Below are 19,443 nucleotides of genomic sequence, written 5' to 3'. Positions count from 1 at the left end.
AGTGTACTTATAGGTGTATTACATTATTGTATTTATTCGCTATCACAATTTTGGGACTTCAAACGTGTGGACACCTCGTGTGTCTTGAGTCAACGCAAGGGTCTTTTGTATTCAAAGTGTTTTGCATCTGTGACCTAGAGTATTAGCACTATTACTCGCAAATTCTCGAGCAATTAACTCGTGATTATCCGTGCTATGACTGTTTGTTTGAAGAAAAAAATTGTAAATTCCCCAAAAATTTCTGATCCCCTCGTGATCTCCTTGTGAACAATAATCCCCTCGAGGCAAAGTACTTTACACTTATTATTTCGCTAGTTCCATTTTTGCCAACGATCTCTCTTCACAAAGATCTTTGAATAATTCGAATTGTGATGATAGAACTCCAAGTTGTCTTCATTGCATGAATCGTGTCGTTGACATCTTTTACATAAATTGCAATGGTTCGACATGTAGCGACCACATAAGGTTCGCAATGCCGACTGACATACCTAAGGTGCAAATGACTCGCGTCAGGGACCGATCCGAGCGCTCATGCGCGTGCTTTCATAATTAACGCCGATTTGGATTCGTTAGCAGACATTAACGACATCGAGTAACTCGTCTTTTGAGATCCGGAATGCGAATGTCGTCGACTCCTTCGCTTGAAGATCTAGATGATCCTTCTTCGTCCCGCGAATCAGATCCACCGCCCTGCGAATCAACGCGAGTCGTAAAACTCTGTGAAAGCGGGTGTAAATTATTTGTATGGTAATATAGACTTTCGATAATTTCGATTCTGGCGGATACGTCCGTCGCGGCGTAATTTTCGTGCGAAAATCGCCAAATACAGCTCGCGAAAGCGACCGAGTTTCACTCAATAGAAAAGATTATCATATATATTTAATTTAATTTAATTTTAATAATAACATCGGGAAGAGTATCCAAAGGAAAGGAATTTTTTGAATAAATGAAAATAAGAAAGTATGAATTAGACAAAAGAAAACAATTGGTATAGAAAGAAAGAAAGTTATGAATTATGTATTGCGAAGATCACAGAGAGTTTAAATGCAAGAAAAGGAGCACGAAAGAAGTCAACGACATTGCAGAAGGTGTTGGCATTCATAGCAATGCGATCCATGCAATTGCATTTACCTCAAATATTTCCTACAACCGAAGAGAACTTTTTTGCCATCGGTAGTCCGAGTCGCGGATCTGCGCTCACGACGACAAACGTCATTTCTGCTTTATCACTCTTATCGATAATTGGAACCAGTTCTCGACAGCTGTATAATTGATCTCGCGAAAGACGCACGTCCGACGACAGTAAAATTCTTATCGAATACAATTTTCTAGCACTTTTATATCAGTATTGGACTTCGATGAAAACAGTGGCATTGCTTCCTCGAAGAAGCAATTAAACTTTAGATTAGAAAAGAGCAAAATTTGATCGATAGGTTGTGAACAAAGCCAACGTATGGATATTTATTCGCGATTCTTGTTCAATTGTACATTTCAACTTCTGTTTGTTCTAAAATGTTTCATATCATAAACTCATGGTTCCCTCAATGAGTATAACAATTTTTTGAAAGAAAAGCGAACAAGCAGATGTTTAGTTTTTATCCGTTACTCGACGTTTTCATCCTGATAAGAATATTGCCCATCTCTGCATCGGACACGTTACAACACCGTATTCGCGACTCCAGCGTGAGTCATTCGATGAGTTATCGCTCGTGACTCCCGGTTGCAAATTCTCGAACTCATTGTATTGAAACCATGTGACCGTGCGATCGCATCAAGGACGCGTACGCCGAATAAAGAGTCGATTGCATATCGATTCAATCGGCAGCGCGACGGACTGTTCTCTCGATGGAAAACGCTCGTCTGACGTCTACGGACGATTCAATTTTCTCGAAGAGAATTCGAACAATATCAAACACCACCAGTGATACGACTCTCAAAATTCATAGCAATTTATCTTCCACGCTCTTACAGATCCATTTATGGTACCAGGTAAGCATTTGACCTCAACTTCAAACTTCCTGAAATAGGCAGAACTCTCAGCCACATACAAATTTCAATCAAAGAATCCATAATAAACAGTTTCTAATCTGTCAATTGTTTCGTGCAAGCTACAATCTGAATTGCAAATCATAAGATTCCACAGCGAATGGATGAACGCTCATCCGAATAATTGCTCTAGGAAATAAATCGTCGCAGTGAACTTCCATTCGTCATTCGTTAGAATGTCGTCCGTGTCTGTCGAACATAAACAAAGAATCATCGAACCAAGAGTCACGAGAGATGGCCACCGGACGCCACGGATCGAGCGCATACCGGCGAGCCATATTGGTTTCAACGGCAGTTTACGCGCGTTGGTTTTTGCTATTAAGGTCATTACCTGTACCTGCTCGCGCGCGTCTATGGTACAAGAGTAACATGTGTGTCACCATTAATAACTACGCGTCGGCACTTGCGTTTCTTTGACGGCGCAGACTGTTTCTTCGGAGCCTGGCTACTTGTCGGAATGACGCCACGAGTTATTTCGATAACGTGCTCCCGAGGAAGGCGTCTCGTTTTTTCGGCTCGTACTCTAGCTTCGTTACGGATACGTCCGTGCGAACGCGCCCGTTTCTGCTCTAACAATAAAAAGAATCCCCCTTGGGAGAAATTACCGCGTTCCCGTTATCCGATCGGGTACCGATCGATGCTCTCCGCGGTCGTCGTGACTTTTAAGATCGTTTTTTTGCCGCGGTGACCATCGTTACAATGTCCCTGATTAAACTCTGGAACGTTCCTGTTCCATCCATAAAATACAAAATGGCGAAACTTTTTCGATCGCTGTGGTAACGTTACCAGAAGCGTAGCCATGATTGTAGGAGCACACTTGTTATACAGCCACTTTCATTGTACATGCTAAATTTAATTGTTTAAAGGAAGAAGAAAGTAGTTTTAATTATTTTATGCCCACAAAAAATCCGTTTCATAGAAATCAGCTTCAGTTTTAACGCGAGCTTTTAAGATGGCGTTCATCCAGGCGTTGAAGTCTCCTATACTAGAGCGTAAAACGTTCTTGCTGCATCCTTAAAATGGCGCAATTCTTCGATGATCGAGATACCGTGACGCGATACTTTTGTTCGCAAACCTAATCTTTTCAAAGAATCTTTATTTTTAACAGATGCTTTTACTACTGATATCTATTGTTCATAATATAAGCAAAAGTAATTAGAAAGATAAATCTATTTTTAGAATTACCTATTAATTTTTTACACCCCGCAATTTCAAGGCATTGAACACGATGTGCATATGTAGGCAAGGTTTCTTACGTTACAAAATAAAAGATTGAATCTATTCTAGAAACGATTTATTATCAGACATGTATTCATTAAGACTCTTTCCTTCCTTTTTACGAGTACTATTAGAAAGTTAAGTTTGTACTCATAATTATACCATAGATTTCTGCTTTGCAAAACACGGTACTGTTCTTATTAATACTTCGGTACGTAATACGCTCGCTGGCAAAGGCATTATTTTGCTGTATTAATAGATTCAGGAAGATACTTTTGTTGAGCCTGCCACGTTACGTGAACGAGTAACAAAACTTTTATCGTTCTTAAATTATTCGGAAGACCTGGTGTCTTACAAAATCGCTCCCAGGGTAACCGAATTTCGCTGCAGCGCTCGAAAGATTCTGTAACGTTGGTAATTAAAGGTGCAACGTTATCTCGCTGGTCTGAGAACCTCGACTGAAACTTACGTAATAGACACGTAACGCAAATCGTGAGCGGAAACAGGCAACTTAGCATTCTTCCAACGAATGTTTAGTTTTCTTTCGAAAATCATGTATCTATATTTGACGACGTTATAGCCAGAAGACCATTCCACGCGGTGATACGAAGACGAACATCGACTGACTAATAGCGTATTCTCGGTTGCATTGTCCGCGACGTGTAATGTGCAAGGCTCTCCACGTGTTCCATGTTTACGATCGGGTCACGTGTGCAACCGCAAGCAATTACATAATCATCAACTCGACAACTAATAAACAATCGTCCTTTCTTCCTACAGTCCTAACAGGCGTTTCTCTATATGTTCGACTCGCTAAAATTTATCACCTGCGTGTGCGGTCTCTTGTACGAGTTCTACCAACGTGTGATTCATTATTTTTATGAAATTTCTTGCTCGTTATAAACATGCAATACTAGAACTCATTAGGCAAATTAATTCGACATGTTATTTTGCTAGGTTGAAATATATTAAGAATATTAAGAATTCAGGAAATGGAGTAAATTATTCAACGAGCAAGTATTTCCTATCTTTTTTTCATGACGAACTGCGATTCTACATGACTGTAATCCTTACTTCCCACTTTATTAAGACTATTTTTACCCTTTGTCATTCCTATAGATGCTCTTAATAAAAGTATACTAACGCCGTCAAGGTAAAAAATGATGTAAAGCTTCTTCGAAATTAAATTCCCTTACCATATGAAAATGAATGAACAAATAGAAGTTTGCATACCTAGTACACTTATCAACCACGTTCAAGACGAATGAAACTTTGTGCTGCCACCGACCAGAACCATTTTTTCCTTCCCAATGGATGTTATCGAGTATTCATGGAAGATGCAATAACGAAGCACGACCGCGAGTATCGTGGGAGAACAGATCGAATACGTTTCGTTCAATGTCTGCATTTACATTCACGTAACGAGCAGATGACTGCGTAGTAGCGGATGCACGCGCGAAAGTCGCTACGAGGTGCTGATCGCCCGATAACGCGGCACGTATGTGTATCTACGTGTTCACCGATTAACGAACCGCGAGCATGAATTTAAGAAAAGAGGACACTCTGACTTATTGCTGTCGCGATAATGATACCGCGCCGCCGGTGCTCCTTTTCAGCAATAATTTGGTAACCGTTGCAGACGGTGAAAGCCCGCGCGAGATTCGTATCGTTCCGACTTCTGGGTCAAAAATTTAATTATGTATGGGAACGAGTAATTCCATGGTTTGGACGTTCACGAATTTTTGGGAAGCTGAATTGGCTTGTTGACCCTAAAGTATTAGGCATAAATAAGCAGTTTAAATATGCTTTAACTTACCATCTTAACTTTGATCTTCCATTCTTGTATCGACTATCTTTATGAATCACGATTTTGAAAATTAAATTACTTTTACACTGAGGTGACAAGAAAAAATGACGAACCAACCGTGTCGTTTCTTGCAGGTCTGATGATGGAGTCTGAGAAGAAAATCTTCGAGATGATGAACAAAAAGGCGGCGATGTCCAAGTATTGGATGCCGCTGGTGTGGGCGACGAACATCATCAACAGGGCCAGGAGGGAGTCCCTGATAACCAGCGACCAAGTAGTGCAGACCCTCCTTGTCGAGCTCAGCGACATCCGGAAGAGGCTTGGCGCGCTTATTGGTTACGACACTGTTTGCGTTCCTCTTGTTTACACTCAGGTGAGTAGCCTGATTTCGAGTAAGCCGTGTCAAACGCGCGTTGACGTCTATGCAAGCTGAACTGATTCGTTTAACACTGATGAAAACGTAATCAGAAATGGTTTTATCTAACCATTAATTTTGTCTAAGTAATATTATCTTACAAATAATGGATATAGATAGATAATATTTAATTTAATTTTAACATGGCGTCCAAAGCTACGTATCTCTTTTCTTTCTCCCATATCTCTACGTCGTACATACCTAAACTGTTGCAAATTACCGTATCGAAAAGTTCATAAACGCGTTTAAGCTTCATTCTGTTTACTTCGTCAAGCGTTTCAAGAGTCAATAGACTCGATCAATTAACGACACCACGCAACGTTCTCGTTTTAATTACGCTGTCAAGTCGTTAAGAGGTCGGATAATTGCGGTGTTGTTTACTATCGTCGAGAGACGCCAACTGCTTTAAACGAACGTCTTCATCCCGTGCTAATTCTCGTTACCGTTGCCTCGTCGATTCGATAACAGTCTGCAACATTGTGCAATTCTTTATTCTTCTCGTGCCATTTATCTCGCAACTCGCAGTTCGCGTGCTTTGTATCCCGATAATTATGATGTCGAATGTTGGTATAGCTAAAGTACTCCAAAGTACGTGCAAGTATTATAACTCTAGAAGTTAATTTTTCTCAAAATTCGTAACAACATTTGTGATCGTGGTTTATTTAAGAAAGTAACGCGTTCGAGACGTTCAAACATCGCGTTTCTATTTGCTCGGTTGAATCTGTTTCAACCGCAAGAAGTTAACGAGCTTCGAAGTACTTACCGATCGTTAGAAAGTGCGTCACCCCGTTGCAACACTGTGCCGCAGATAAAAGGCGCTATGCGTAATTGTGGTGGCTGTTGAGCCAAGAAATCGTCAATTTAATCACGTATCAGACGCTTTGTGCGAGCCAGGATCTTGCCAGCGTGCATTACCCAGTTCGAAGGACTCGATTCATCGCGGCGCAACAGTAAAACGGATCCGTTCTTGGAAAGATGTTTCGTACTCGCAATTAACCGACACGTATGCATTGTGCAACGCTAATTGCTCATCAGCTAACGTCCCTAATTACCGGGTGCAAACGCTATCATTTTCGCAAAGTTGAACAGCTCGGTGCTTCGTAATCCACGGCGGTGTACGTGTCCGTTGTCGTGGCGGCCTTTTTACGACCTTTCCTTATCGAATCCGTATCCTGGTCTTAATTCGTCGTTAAGAAATTTACGTTACCTCGAAGGCCTCGATTACTATTTCATGCGTTCACCGTGAAAAGCGTTGGTTAAAAAACAGCTGGTTCTCGAGTGGGTTTTCTAGGCTTGGTTACGTCTGAGTTAGGTCTGGAATATTTTAGGGATTTTATGAAACTAAGACTGTTCAAAGTATTGGTTTGAAGCATTTTTTATAGAAAATTAATTTCGACCTTCAAAATGGACGAAATGAAACGATTGTAAATTACTGAACTTTTATTACCAAAAATGAAAGATCAAATTGCTTAATTTAAGGTAATTAAATATCATTTTCCATACTCCCATGCTATACAGAGACATCTTAATATTTTCACGCCTTTACCAACATATATGGATGTTTAGTTTTGTATATTTATAATTACTGTCAGTAATAAAAAGAACGAAAATTTCCAAGTTCCTAAAAAGGTTAAAAACTCGCCAGTATTTACTGACCGACTCGGACCGTCGAGTGACAAGTCAATCACGGCTGAAATTGCGATTAAACATCGAGAAAACACTCATTCATCGAACAATCGCGTCATCGGTTACGAATGATGATCGTCCGCGAATTCAAAGGCATCGATCGCCTGGAGGTGAGACGATCGAACGGCTTTTTCCTCGGAGGCAAATATCGGGAATCGCATTACCGGTATATTTAGATCGATCGCAGACATCTGGGCGAATCGAGTCGTTAGTCAGCCGCTCATTTTTATTCCCGGTGCTCTTGCTCTGCACATAAATTAAAGCTGTAATAGAAGAATTCCAACGGTGTATCGTATTTCGCATTTGCTTATCGATCGACGCAGAAATGCCTCGAATTCACCTTTCAAAAATGGAACGAATTCTATTTTGAGAGAACACGTTTATTCTACTCTTGAATTCTTTGCGATGCTAGAATGCTGGAATTTTAGTCATTCATTTTTTTATACTCGTTGTAACATTTATTATTAATAGTTCAAACGCTAGTGATTTAAAGAAGAGTCCCAATGCTTGCGGTTGAAAATGTTCGCAATTATTCTTGCTCGGACTACAATGAATATTAATTCGAATTCGATATTATATATCTACGAAGAGAACGAAGATCATATCAAGAAAGTACGTCAGAAACTCCTAGCCACTTTAATCACCATACATTCACCATTCCAATGGAACTTGCCCTACGTAATTTCCAACCGAGCAACCTATGACTTCATATCAAACAAATTTTTCTGAAGATGGTGGCGTCACCCCTAAAGTGACGAATTCTCGTCTCCAGGCATTTGGCGACGTTTCGCCAAATAGTTTCGTTGAATTAACAAACGAAAGGAGCGAAATTATGTTAATTCCCGATAATTAAGAAAATACGTGGACGGTATTCAAGAGGAGTGACCTAACCGACGTGCAATTATTCACTTCGTCGTGTTTTCGTAATGAAACGTTGCCAGGACGAGTCCCGGCAACGTTCTTTCAGTGTGTAAATCGTAACGCCGAGCATCCCCGGCAAAAAGACAGTGCGAAATTGCAAGGTTACGCGTAAACGGCCGCGGTTATGCGTGCCGTGTAATGATACGTTCACGGAACGTTTCGCCCCGTATGTTTTTCGTGTCCCACGGTTAATCTTGCATAGCAAGTGCCGCTGCTTAGCGTCGTTTCATGAATTTCGTCAGAGGGGGCGATTCACTTGGGATGCGACAATGCGCTTTAATTACCAGCGCACCCGTCGTGCTGGATTCTCATTGTTCCGTCAGGGACCTTTTACTTTCGTTGCACGAGCACGGAATTGAACTTTTGGTTGAGATTCTTTGAGGAATATTTCGAGCGTTGTAAGAAACATGCTTGTTTACAAGTTGTCCGTATAAGAGTGAGCATTGGCTTAAAGAACTCGCTCTTCAGCAATTCATCGTGTCTCTTTTGATTTCGTTCAACTTTTGGAAATATTGAAGATCAGTGGTGATGAGTTGCTTTTTGGAATGATTGATAATAGCTTTATGGTAAATTGAGCAAAAAAAAATTTTAACTTTTCTCTTTTGACGTTTTAGCTCGGGGTAAAGGCGTTCTTCTACAGGGTGTCTCAGAATTAGTGTAAGAACTTTACTATACGGAAACACAATGAATTGCACTAAAACGAATTAAAAAGGTTAGAAACATGGGTCAGTAATTGAAGTAAAAGGAGAATTCCTCAGCTTTTTGCTCTTTATAAGGATTATCTTATTTACGATTATCCTGGGTGTTTAACACTTTGAGCTAGGGCACGCATTGAACTCACGAGAGGGCCGCGTGCATGAATATCACGTTTTATTCGACCAAAACCACCTGCATTACCAGTCCAACGTTCAAAATGTCGAAATTTCAGGTTTTCAGCCCTAAAAATGCTAGCAATACTTTTGCAGAGTTTCGACCAGCGGCAGCACTTCTCTAAAAATCGGAGCTCCGATAACCGCTAAAAATCACAGGGTTAATTGCACACGTTCGGGCAACTTTCGAATCGTAAATAAAAAAAAAAACGATCCTTGATAGCGCATAAACCTCGAGGGTAATGCACATCGCATGGTCATGGCCAGCGAATGAGTTGACCAGTGGCTTTCTTCGCGCCTCTTCAATGTCGCGAACATAATTTCGCAGCTCGAGGTTCGTGTCGCGAATACCAGCAGGCACGATCGTCGTAGTCGAAAGGTAAACTGATCGATTATTTCTTGCATTACTCGTAATCGGCTTTTGCATAAACTATCGTTTCCTGGTGGCCTTCGACGAGAAAGGCGGTGCTCCTGGCGACCTTGATATTATTTCATACAAACCTGTTCGTTCGCAACACGTACCGTGAAAAAGGGACGAGACTGTTAAAAGGATTCCTACCGAGATACTGACCTCGTTCGAAAGTTCACACCCTTCGAGAAGAAAACCAGCTACCTTCATCAAAGTGTCGATCCATGTCTCTTTCATTTTCATTCGTTCTACCGCAATTCATTGAGTTTCTCCATAGTAAAGTTCTTATAGAAAAATGCCTTTACCACGACATGAAACGTCGAAAAAAAAAATCAGAGTTCTATTTTGTTTAATTTATTACAAGGCTAACTATCGTCAAGATACCTTCGAATAGTGATGCACACGAGACGAGACGAGATTTCTACGATCTCGATTTTGATCTCGAAAAATCTCGATATGCTGAATCCCGATATTAATCTCGAAGGTTACAAGTAATCTCGATCTCGAATCACATCTCGAAATCGAAACGAGATCGAGATTTATCTCGTCTCATGTGCATCACTACCTTCGAATCCTTCGATCAGCCCGTTTACTATTTCTCCGTGTTCTATAATTTTATTTCACGCTCATTCTGATCTATACCTCGCCCAGAGCGTGAATCACGTTAAAGTATAACCCTGAGAAAAGGATGGAGAAAGCAGCATCGAGAAAGAGGTATTTATAGCGATCACCGTTGATGACACTTATGTCACGCGCAGAAAGCATACCTATGACAATCATTCCGAGAAACGAATAAAACGATGCAATCCAAGAATGTGTACGGTCGTCTATAAACCTCTGTTAGCTAATTCATTCGCTTCCCCCGTTGTGCTTTCCTGGAAGTCGTTTGATCGAAGAACGTGATGGCTGTGCTTGGTTTTTCATCGCGCTTCGTGAAATTAACGATTTATTCGGTTGAGTGCGATTGCGCATTGAATTTTGTCACGGGAAAGTCAACGATCACATTTTTCCGCTGCGATGTATGCGAAGCAGTTTATAAACAAACTCGAATATCGTTTATTTAGAATATTGGAATCCTGATGTGTTTTCTATAACTATAACTATAATTTTAAAGTAAACACATGACAAGTGGTCTGTCCGTAGTTATATAAGTGTTCTACATTTACGATCGAGTGATGCTTGTTACATAATAATTTCATTGAATGCAAGGCTCAGGCGTTTATTTGATCCCGTTCCATGTTTATTTGCATAGTTATTACTCCTACTTATGACAAATTTATTTTAAAATTTTACTCTTTTTCAATTCGAAGGCAATATTATTCTGAAGAGAGCTAATAAAAAAATCTAGCTATCATAATAATTAATGAAAAACGATGAAATTTGAACGAATGTTGGGTTTACTCAGCTCAAGTTTATTTTTATTTACGTTTTCCAGGTAGTCACACTATCGCTGTACGCGTACTTCTTCTCCGCCCTGCTCGGCAGACAATTTATCGAGCGTATCGACAAGGGAAGCGGGAAATACGAGGAACCCGACATGTATTTTCCATTTTTCACGGCCCTGCAGGTGAGGAAATTGCACGATTGTGCCACCTCCGTCGCATAATATCTAGAGTATCGATCAATCGAATGATCTCGTTTCAGTTTTGTTTCTACGTGGGATGGTTGAAAGTCGCCGAAGTGTTGATCAATCCATTTGGAGAGGACGACGACGACATCGAGTTGAACTGGCTTATAGATCGACACATCAAGGTATACCGACTTTTAATTCATGCACAACACTTTCAACGATATTAACATCTCTACGATACAATGACAAATTCCTCGATTCTTGGACGTCACCTTATGTCATCACGCGTGTGACGTCGTTTTCGAAATTAATTTCAAGAATGGCAGAATCAAAACGCTATTTATGACTATTCTGTAACTAACACGCGATTCTTGGATTTCCTTTTCAAAGAATTTCTACCGGTCGAGGCAAATGTTTATTCATTATTCGGTCCTTCGGATTATTAAAATTGTTACTCGTTAAATATAATTGCTGGGGTCATTTGCATTTTCTTAATATTAGAGTGCGTTTAACGTACGTTTTTATGGCACGCTTGCGTTGCATCCGTAGCTGTATCGCGCTCTTTGAACTAATGGAGCAATGAAACGCTTCAAATGAATTCCGTTCACTCTCACTTTCCGATTTTTCTCGAGTAGAGAATAACGGCCTTGAGTGCTCCAACGTGTCTAGCCAGGCCACAGAGGAAGTACTCTTTCGAACGCACAATGGAAATGTTTCCATGCGCGATGAAAAATATATGATTTCATTAGAAAAAAAAAAAATACTTGGTGTCCTTGGACTCTCCTTGACGACGTTGCGCGTATACGAGCACGACGATTTTTCTGAAAAATGAACGCTTTAAATTTATTCCATAACACTCTGACGTATTAATTTCTTTTTACTCTTCCGAACCTTTTTCTATTAGTAAACAAAATATTTTATGCAGGCTTCAAATTTTTTGCAACTCTGTAGTAGTAACAGTGAATTTTAATCGACATTTATTGAATCACTTATAGTGAAAAGTTTCATCGCAAACGTTTACCGACGTATTACAAATTACGATTGGGAGCGTCATGTGAAGCACGAGTATAATTTATCATTGCCAACAGGCAGGGTACATGATCGTCGACGAAATGCACGAGGAGCACCCAGAATTGCTGAAAGACCAATACTGGGACGAAGTCGTGCCCAAAGATTTACCGTACACGGTGGCCAGCGAGCAATATCGACGAGAAGAGCCGAAGGGCTCCGCGGAACACTATAAGGTCAAAGAGAGTGACGCTCTTTATGCAAACGTGATGCTGGGTACGCAGATCCACAACCACGTTCAGCATCGCAAGCCCCACCAGGATGACATGTATGCCGATTACGTAAGTGCTCGTCACGAAACGAACTCGAATCCATCGATATTTCAAACGAACGTGCATTTTGTCCTCAACGATTCGCAATAAACATTCCACGACAAATTGCTCTAACTGTAATATTTGTATAAAGAAATTCTCGTAAGAATACGGCCAGTGTAAGAAGTATTCGTACAGAAATAAGAGGTTAACATTGAACATAATAAACTTTAATTTACGCAAATTTACTTAAAACATATGTAGGAACGTTGGTTAATTATTTCTTCCCCAAAAATGTATTAAATATATAAAGTTTTATTTTGAATTGGTTCCTGTACGAATACTTATTACACTGACTGTAGGTAAATGTATCGTTAGAAAATAGTAAAATACTATTCGCAGCAAATTGTTGATGCCTATGAAGGAAAATAGGTTCGAATAAATGAGTCACGAGAGCACAATAATATATATAAAATACCTAAAATCAACTATTATAGATAGTACTATTTAAAACGCGTCGTTGATTGTTTTTAAGCATGAACATTTTATTATTCATATTCGTATATTATATTATATTCGTATATTTTATAGGAGAGCGTCGATACTCCGTTAGTGGAGCGGAGGAAAAATTGGCTTCAGCGACAGATCACGCGAATGGGCTCTGTGCGCAGTTCTTCGACCACGTACAGCAGCGGCGGTGGTTTCTTCTCTCGAAATCGTCACAACAGCGTCTACAGCAGTCCTGAAACCGGGGGATTGCCACAGACGAATAATCCGAATTGGAAAATGTCGCTTTACGACCGACTAGTGGGTCGGAAGAGCATTCGAAGTCAACGAATGGGTCGACAAGGCAAGTATCTCGTGCGAGATCGGTAGATTTGGAGCTGATCGAAAACTACATTTCCAACTACATTAAAAATTGAGACATGACACTGAAACAACGGGTAAACTCGAGGCAGATTAATCCTTACACACAAAATTGTAACATTACTCACGACTATTTTTTGGCTATTTTTTCTTCTTACTTTCAAATACCATTAGATAAAAGCTACATCTGTACTTATGCATTCTACAATATTTACGTGGATTTATATTATAAAGGGAGTTTTTAGGGAATTATAAAGTACATTATTTCGTCGTATTTCTCAACTTTTTGCTTTATGGAGCTAATCGATTTGTGCAATGAACGGCTCAATTGTAAATCTTATTTCTTTACGTTGGTTAAAATTTTAACCGTTGTTTCTATCGTCGATGCTACATCCTAGTTTCATTTCTTAAAATAAATCTGGAGAAAGTGCACACTGTGTTCAGAAAAGCGCCTCAGCTCCTCTTGCTTGTCGCGGACAATATTTCTTACTTAGGATCCAGCAAGCTTTGCACAATAAAGACTAAATAAAGTAAATAGAAAGTATCGACGTATCGTGAAGATTTCGGTTATTGGCGCAAGGATCGAAAAAGGATCACAGTGCGGACGTGTGAAGTCTTAATGGCCAGCCGTATTAACACGCCAGTACACCTTCCGTAATGACGTTAATTTCCAAGCCACTCAAACGATAATGAAGCAATCTTACGTAACGCCTCTCATGGCTCGAGAGTGCCTACCATCTTGCATAAATTAGCGGCGTTAATTAGAAACTTAAATCGAAATGCGTTCATTTTTTTTGCGCAGTCAGTCAATCATGAAGCGATCTCTAAAAAAAAAGCGATACCATAAAAACGCGTTTACTGAACAACGACAGCGATTCTTTGCTTGCATTTCTCAGCTCGAAGCGATCTTCTCGCATTCCGTCGCGACGCAAGAAAAACTTTCAATGAAAGTCTTGCGAACGTTTCTCGATGCTTTTCCTCTTCTCTATAAGAAGAGGAATTACGCAATCAGCGACCTTGGGCAACCTAACCGATTTCCGCAATCGCGAATCGCAGTTCTCGAAAAAAAAAGCATTCCTAAGGCCTTGTGCTTCTTTCTTCGCCCGTTCCTCTTGCCTCACGATAGAAAAAAATCAGCGGCGAGAAAAGTGGCGAGCAATTATCGTCGTCGACGCGTCCACGTTTCATTCGCACTGTCCCGCAGGACGAAACGGTGGAATCGTTTCCTCGTTCCAATCGAAGATCGTTTTCTAGCGGTAAAAATAACGGGCGAAAGAAATGAACCAGGCGATTTTCCTCGTCGCGGAGAATTATTTGATCATCCAACTGGAGTTTCCTCGCGTCTGACACGAAAAGTAGACGGTATTTGAGATTTCTTTCCTACGCAGACAATGCTGTAATAAATCTGGAGAAGATAAATGTCCTAGTCAAACTACCTCATTAACAGGTGAACCATGCATGCAATCCTCTCCATTTAATTTGTCTAATCATCCCATATCTTCATTATCATACTTTCGATAGAACGAGGCTTCCTCGAATGGCTAGCCCATAGTATCTTACTCTTCGTTTAAATCGCTGCATAAAATCCAATGACTAAGAGTCGCTTCTAGAGTGCAGAAGGTTAACAGGCTTCAAATACTTCGATGAAAAATCAAATCTTCAATAAAAAAAAAAACGTCTACGAATAGTCACCCATTAGAAAAAGTATTAACCGTGACGGTCACTAATTTAATTCTTCTACCTTCGCAGGCACGATGACGAAGCCTAACTCGGTGCCCGTCTCCCTGAAGAACAGACCCCGCATACCAACACCGGACGTGACGAAAGAAAGTGGCGACCGTGAGCAGAGATTAGCTCTGTCGGCGACGAATGCTGCGAACATCGGCGCCGGCGTCGTGGGAGTGATACCGGCGAACGGCCATTATCCAACGGACCTGTCGGTGGTGCAGGTGGTGCTGTCGCCTATTCAAGAAGCTGAGGGTACTCCCGTGTCAGGGAAGTCCGGGGCAGCCGCCTTAGCGCAGGCTGTACTCTCTCCGACTCTAACCAGCGCTGGCTTGGTGGCTCCGGTCACCTTGACACCGGTCACGATGAGTCAATTAACGCAATTAGGCTTAGTAACGACGACCTCCGCGTCGATGCTGAAGCCTAACAACCAACCCACCAGCATCCAAGCGACTTTAACAGAGGTGAACAGCAGCGAGGAGGAAGGTTCCGGCAGCGGCAGTAGCAGGAGCGGCAGTATCGCTGGACAAGAAGAACGATCCACGCCATTGATCAGCCCCGACAGGAGCACGCCGTTGATCGGAGAGACGAACAGTCGTTTGGGTAGCAACGGCAGCTCGTCAACCTTCGACAGCTACAACGACCGCTCGCCTATTTTGATGAGCCCAGATAAGTTAGGCTACGTAGTCGCCGCGGTACCGGCTACCAATCAAAATGGCAAAGTTTCGACAGATCCACGAGGCAGGCGATCAGCTTCCTTGCCTGGTCCTCCTCTGCTGCTGCCTAGAGAGGACAGGAGCATGTCTTTGCCTCACTCGCCAGGTCTTCAGCCTAGAGAGACTCGCGCAGCTTCCGTCTCCCATGGCCCCGATCCTCCGACCATCGACAGGCTCCTGGTGCACTGCATGCATGACACGCGCCCCAGGACAAGCAGCATCGGCCACGATCTCTGTAGAGCCACTCACTGTACCCAGGACACCTCGAGGAAGATCAGCAGCGTGTCCTGCACCAACGCCTCTCTTGCAGGTGGACTCGGAGCGTCGCCCGCCACGGCGACCACCATCAAACCTGCCAACGGACCTGGAGCAGGCAGTAAAAGGGGAGAGGTGTACGTCTGACCCGAGTCACTGGCGAGTAACGTCGTGGACTATTTTCTATCACGTTCGAGTTATTCGTAACTCGACGACTCGGATTACTTGCCTGACCATTCGACTCCGTCCGTCATCGCGGTGACTTCACGAGGTGACAGCAGAAAGGATAACGTGGGATTTCGATCGTCGATCGATCGTGCATGAGGTTTTGAATAGGGCGTGAATACGGCGAGATTTTAATGCGTGGAGACTTCGATGCGTGGAGACTTCAACGAGTGGAGATATCAAAGCGCGAAGATTTCGTTTCGTGGAGACTTCGATGCGTGGAGACATCAAAGCGTGGAGATTTCGCTGCGTGGAGACTTCGACAAAGCAGCACCGGAAGTTCGAAAGAACGAAGTCACCAGGATGAATCGTGTTTGTTAGCGATTCTGTGACTCGATTTTTGTGTGCAATATCAGTGAACGGACGCAGTTTCCAGGTTCCTTCGTTGGAATCTCGGGGCAACACTTCATCGTCGTATGTGCAATAACGCGGTAGCGAGAGGACGCGTCGGTTCAGTAGCGAATTTATGACACTTAGGCTAATGTTCTTAGACTTGGCGTTGTTTGGCGAACTTAATTATTTTTGTGTAAATAGATGATACGCGACTCGTCGATTTCGCAGGTCTTGCGATCCAGTAGACGATCTTCTTACCTGTCAGCGTTAACCATATTTATTCCATACAATACGGAGCATTTCGTTCTCAAACTCCACGAATGACAAACTCCGTCTACATAAAAAAATAACGAGCGCATGCGTGCACGCGCAACGTTTGTCATATTTGCCATACTTTGAGACACTTCACGTGAAATTGCGTGTAAGTGGTCTCGAGACGATATTTACGTGCCGCGAATGAAAAGCTAAACAAGCCCAAAAAATTCTTTTCTTCGGTAAATAGCCACACTGTCACCTTTACTCGAACAAAGTCCGGTTAACCAAGTGAACCATTCGGATGAATGACACCTTCTACTTCCTTCTTCTTAACGCCGATAACGATTTTCCGTCCATTCTTCCGCATTAAATCCCGCAACTCGTTGAAACAACAGCTCAAGAACTTTTCTACCGACACAATTTTGCTAGACTACGTAATTATAAATAACGAGGAGTGTGTATGGTGAACCGATGTGGAGGGAGCGAATTAACGTACGTGTATGTACATAGTAGGACAATTAAGTTGAGATTGTTTGGTGTCTGAGATTACGAAAATGCTCAATGGCGACGGGCGATTAGCCATTGCGACGAATTTTATTCTTTTCCACGCGAACCACGGAACGTTTTTTACGTCGCGAATAAATTATTTAGAGAGCTGTTCGCTCCGTCGAGGAACATTTGTTTATTAGTCGAGTGCTGCGTACGACTGTCGACTTCGAACAAATGTGGGAGCATGCGATTTTGTAGATATTTAACTCACAGTATTTGTATATAGATTAAATCTCGGTAATACTACACTCGACCTGAGACTCTGTTTATAACTATATCGGTAAACAATTGTTTCGGTGCACGATTAGCGACAAAAAAATATCATCTCTAAGAATAGTAATACGTTATTCTTATTATCCATAATCTATATTAAAAATAAACGTTATAAAAAGTATCGAAGATTATGATTTCCCCTGCGCGGCGTTCTGAAGTTCTCGAAGGTGATGAAATCGCTAACGACTTATTTCCTTTCTGAATAGCTTTCAATAAACGTTGATGGCTCGGAACAAACCTAACTAACTTTTAATCTGCAGGATTTCGTATTCATATATTTCGTATTTCGTATTCACGCAGCTTATGCTCGTTGTTATATTTTTGAATCAGAGGTATCTTAAATCATTTTCGTCAACCGTCCTTCTATACATATCGAATCGATGGATATACCCTTTTAATTTACACTTTTACTTCTCTGTGCTCAAATAATGAAATAAAAAAAAAATTGAGTTAGGTTTAAGCCATCCAGCAGTCCAACGAGAAGCGAGTTCAACTTCTTATCTATCTATAAAATCGATCCACTTAACATTAATATTACCGAGAAGTGGTTTCTCCCCCTTAGTCTCATTATCAGAAACTTAATTTCGTTTGCAGGTAGTCCCCAAGATGAGGCATTTAATCGTGGATCGCGTACAGGGGCAAAAGCCAGTCTCCCTCCAATTCCCCTAAGCGAGCCTAGCGTAGATCGCAGTGGCCTTATATTCGCCACTTCGCAGACCACGCCCAGGTTGTTCGTCTTCGCTAAAGCTATTCGTCGTCGATCTCTCGAATCGCTCCAAGCGAGAAAATAATGTTCAACAAGAAACTGCTGTTCAACGAGCGAGCGTGATGCGCATAGTTTGTCCCCTCGAACAAATAGCTGCCGCTCGTTCGCCGTTATCCACACCAAACTCTCGAATATGTATGAGATGCTAAATATTTATTAGGTGCACCCGTTATGGCGACCATCTATCATTCGCCCGGTCGACTCGGATCGTTCGATATCGCGATATCAATTCGAGCAACGAGATCGTTTCGAGTTAATTAATCTATTAGCGACTGGTGCACCGCCTTCGGGTCAGGGGTGACGAAGACCACCCTTGATAGAAGCGTGACCTATGCAGATTGTACTCTGTATATGGGCCCGATGGTATCTGCTAGCGAAAGTGTTGTAATTTGAGGTGTGAGGATACATGGGACGTTGATTGTTTTACCAAGATGAAATGGTGATGAATTGAGAATAAAGTTAGAATCATCTATTAGCAGGAGTCATTCTATAGTATTTTATATTCTAAAAGAGAAATGGTAAAAAGAAGGCTTTTAAGTTGAGTAGCTCACTCTTAGTTTCGTAATTAGAGGTCACCCGAAAGGAAGAAAGGCTGATGGTATAAAAGAGTCCTTAAAGACCTATTTTCTATTTTCTACAATTAAATGAAGCGTGGTTTAGCAGCGTTTAACGTTCACTTTTCGAACGTATCAAATTGAATACTCCATCAGTTGTTCTGTTCGCGCTGTATACGATTAAGTTACCGACAGAACTTATGGCTGATCTATCCAAGCAATTTCTTAACTCTCCGTCAAGCAAAGCCTGTTTATCTCCGCCAAATTACTTTCAAAACTCGGAGGATCGGTAGTTCGCGTAGATGATATCTCCGCGGTTCTCGTCGCAGCTCGAGAGTAATAATAAATCATTATGCGTCTCACGGATTATCAGATTGGCCGAAGCCGCTTACGCGATGGGTGGCAGACGGCTCGTTATCAGCGGCAGCATGTGTTTGCACTCAGCTATGGCGGGGATCCCTTACTTTTACGGAACCGCCACCCTTGGCGCTTCCATGTATCCTCCTCTTCTCCATTCTCTCGCGCTTTTGCACCTATGCCATCGATTCACGATCCTCGCTTCTCTACGCAATCTGGCTACCGTGATGGCCAATATGCGAACGTCAGGCCGCGTTTGTTTGATGGGAAACATCCGCGCGGACTTCGCGAGGTGACGTCAAGTACCA

At 41.8% G+C, this 19,443-nt stretch overlaps 1 protein-coding gene across 1 annotated transcript in view; it reads left to right on the top strand.

Moving 5' to 3' along the window:
* The window catches only part of LOC128894760 (uncharacterized), a 61,535-nt gene extending 45,388 nt beyond the window's left edge, over positions 1 to 16,147 (top strand). Inside the window, exons 5-10 of the mRNA XM_054156734.1 lie at positions 5,206 to 5,444; positions 10,807 to 10,938; positions 11,016 to 11,123; positions 12,030 to 12,290; positions 12,852 to 13,110; positions 14,877 to 16,147. Coding sequence (XP_054012709.1) covers positions 5,206 to 5,444; positions 10,807 to 10,938; positions 11,016 to 11,123; positions 12,030 to 12,290; positions 12,852 to 13,110; positions 14,877 to 15,970 — 2,093 coding nt within the window. The 3' untranslated portion in view covers positions 15,971 to 16,147. The remainder of the gene's footprint in view (positions 1 to 5,205; positions 5,445 to 10,806; positions 10,939 to 11,015; positions 11,124 to 12,029; positions 12,291 to 12,851; positions 13,111 to 14,876) is intronic.
* The last annotated feature ends 3,296 nt before the right edge of the window (positions 16,148 to 19,443 follow it).

This window comes from Hylaeus anthracinus, unplaced genomic scaffold (assembly GCF_026225885.1).
Source record: "Hylaeus anthracinus isolate JK02 unplaced genomic scaffold, UHH_iyHylAnth1.0_haploid 4, whole genome shotgun sequence".
Lineage (NCBI taxonomy): Eukaryota > Metazoa > Arthropoda > Insecta > Hymenoptera > Colletidae > Hylaeus > Hylaeus anthracinus.
The sequence above is the reverse complement of the archived record's forward strand: the minus strand, read 5'-3'. Positions and strand labels throughout refer to the sequence as shown.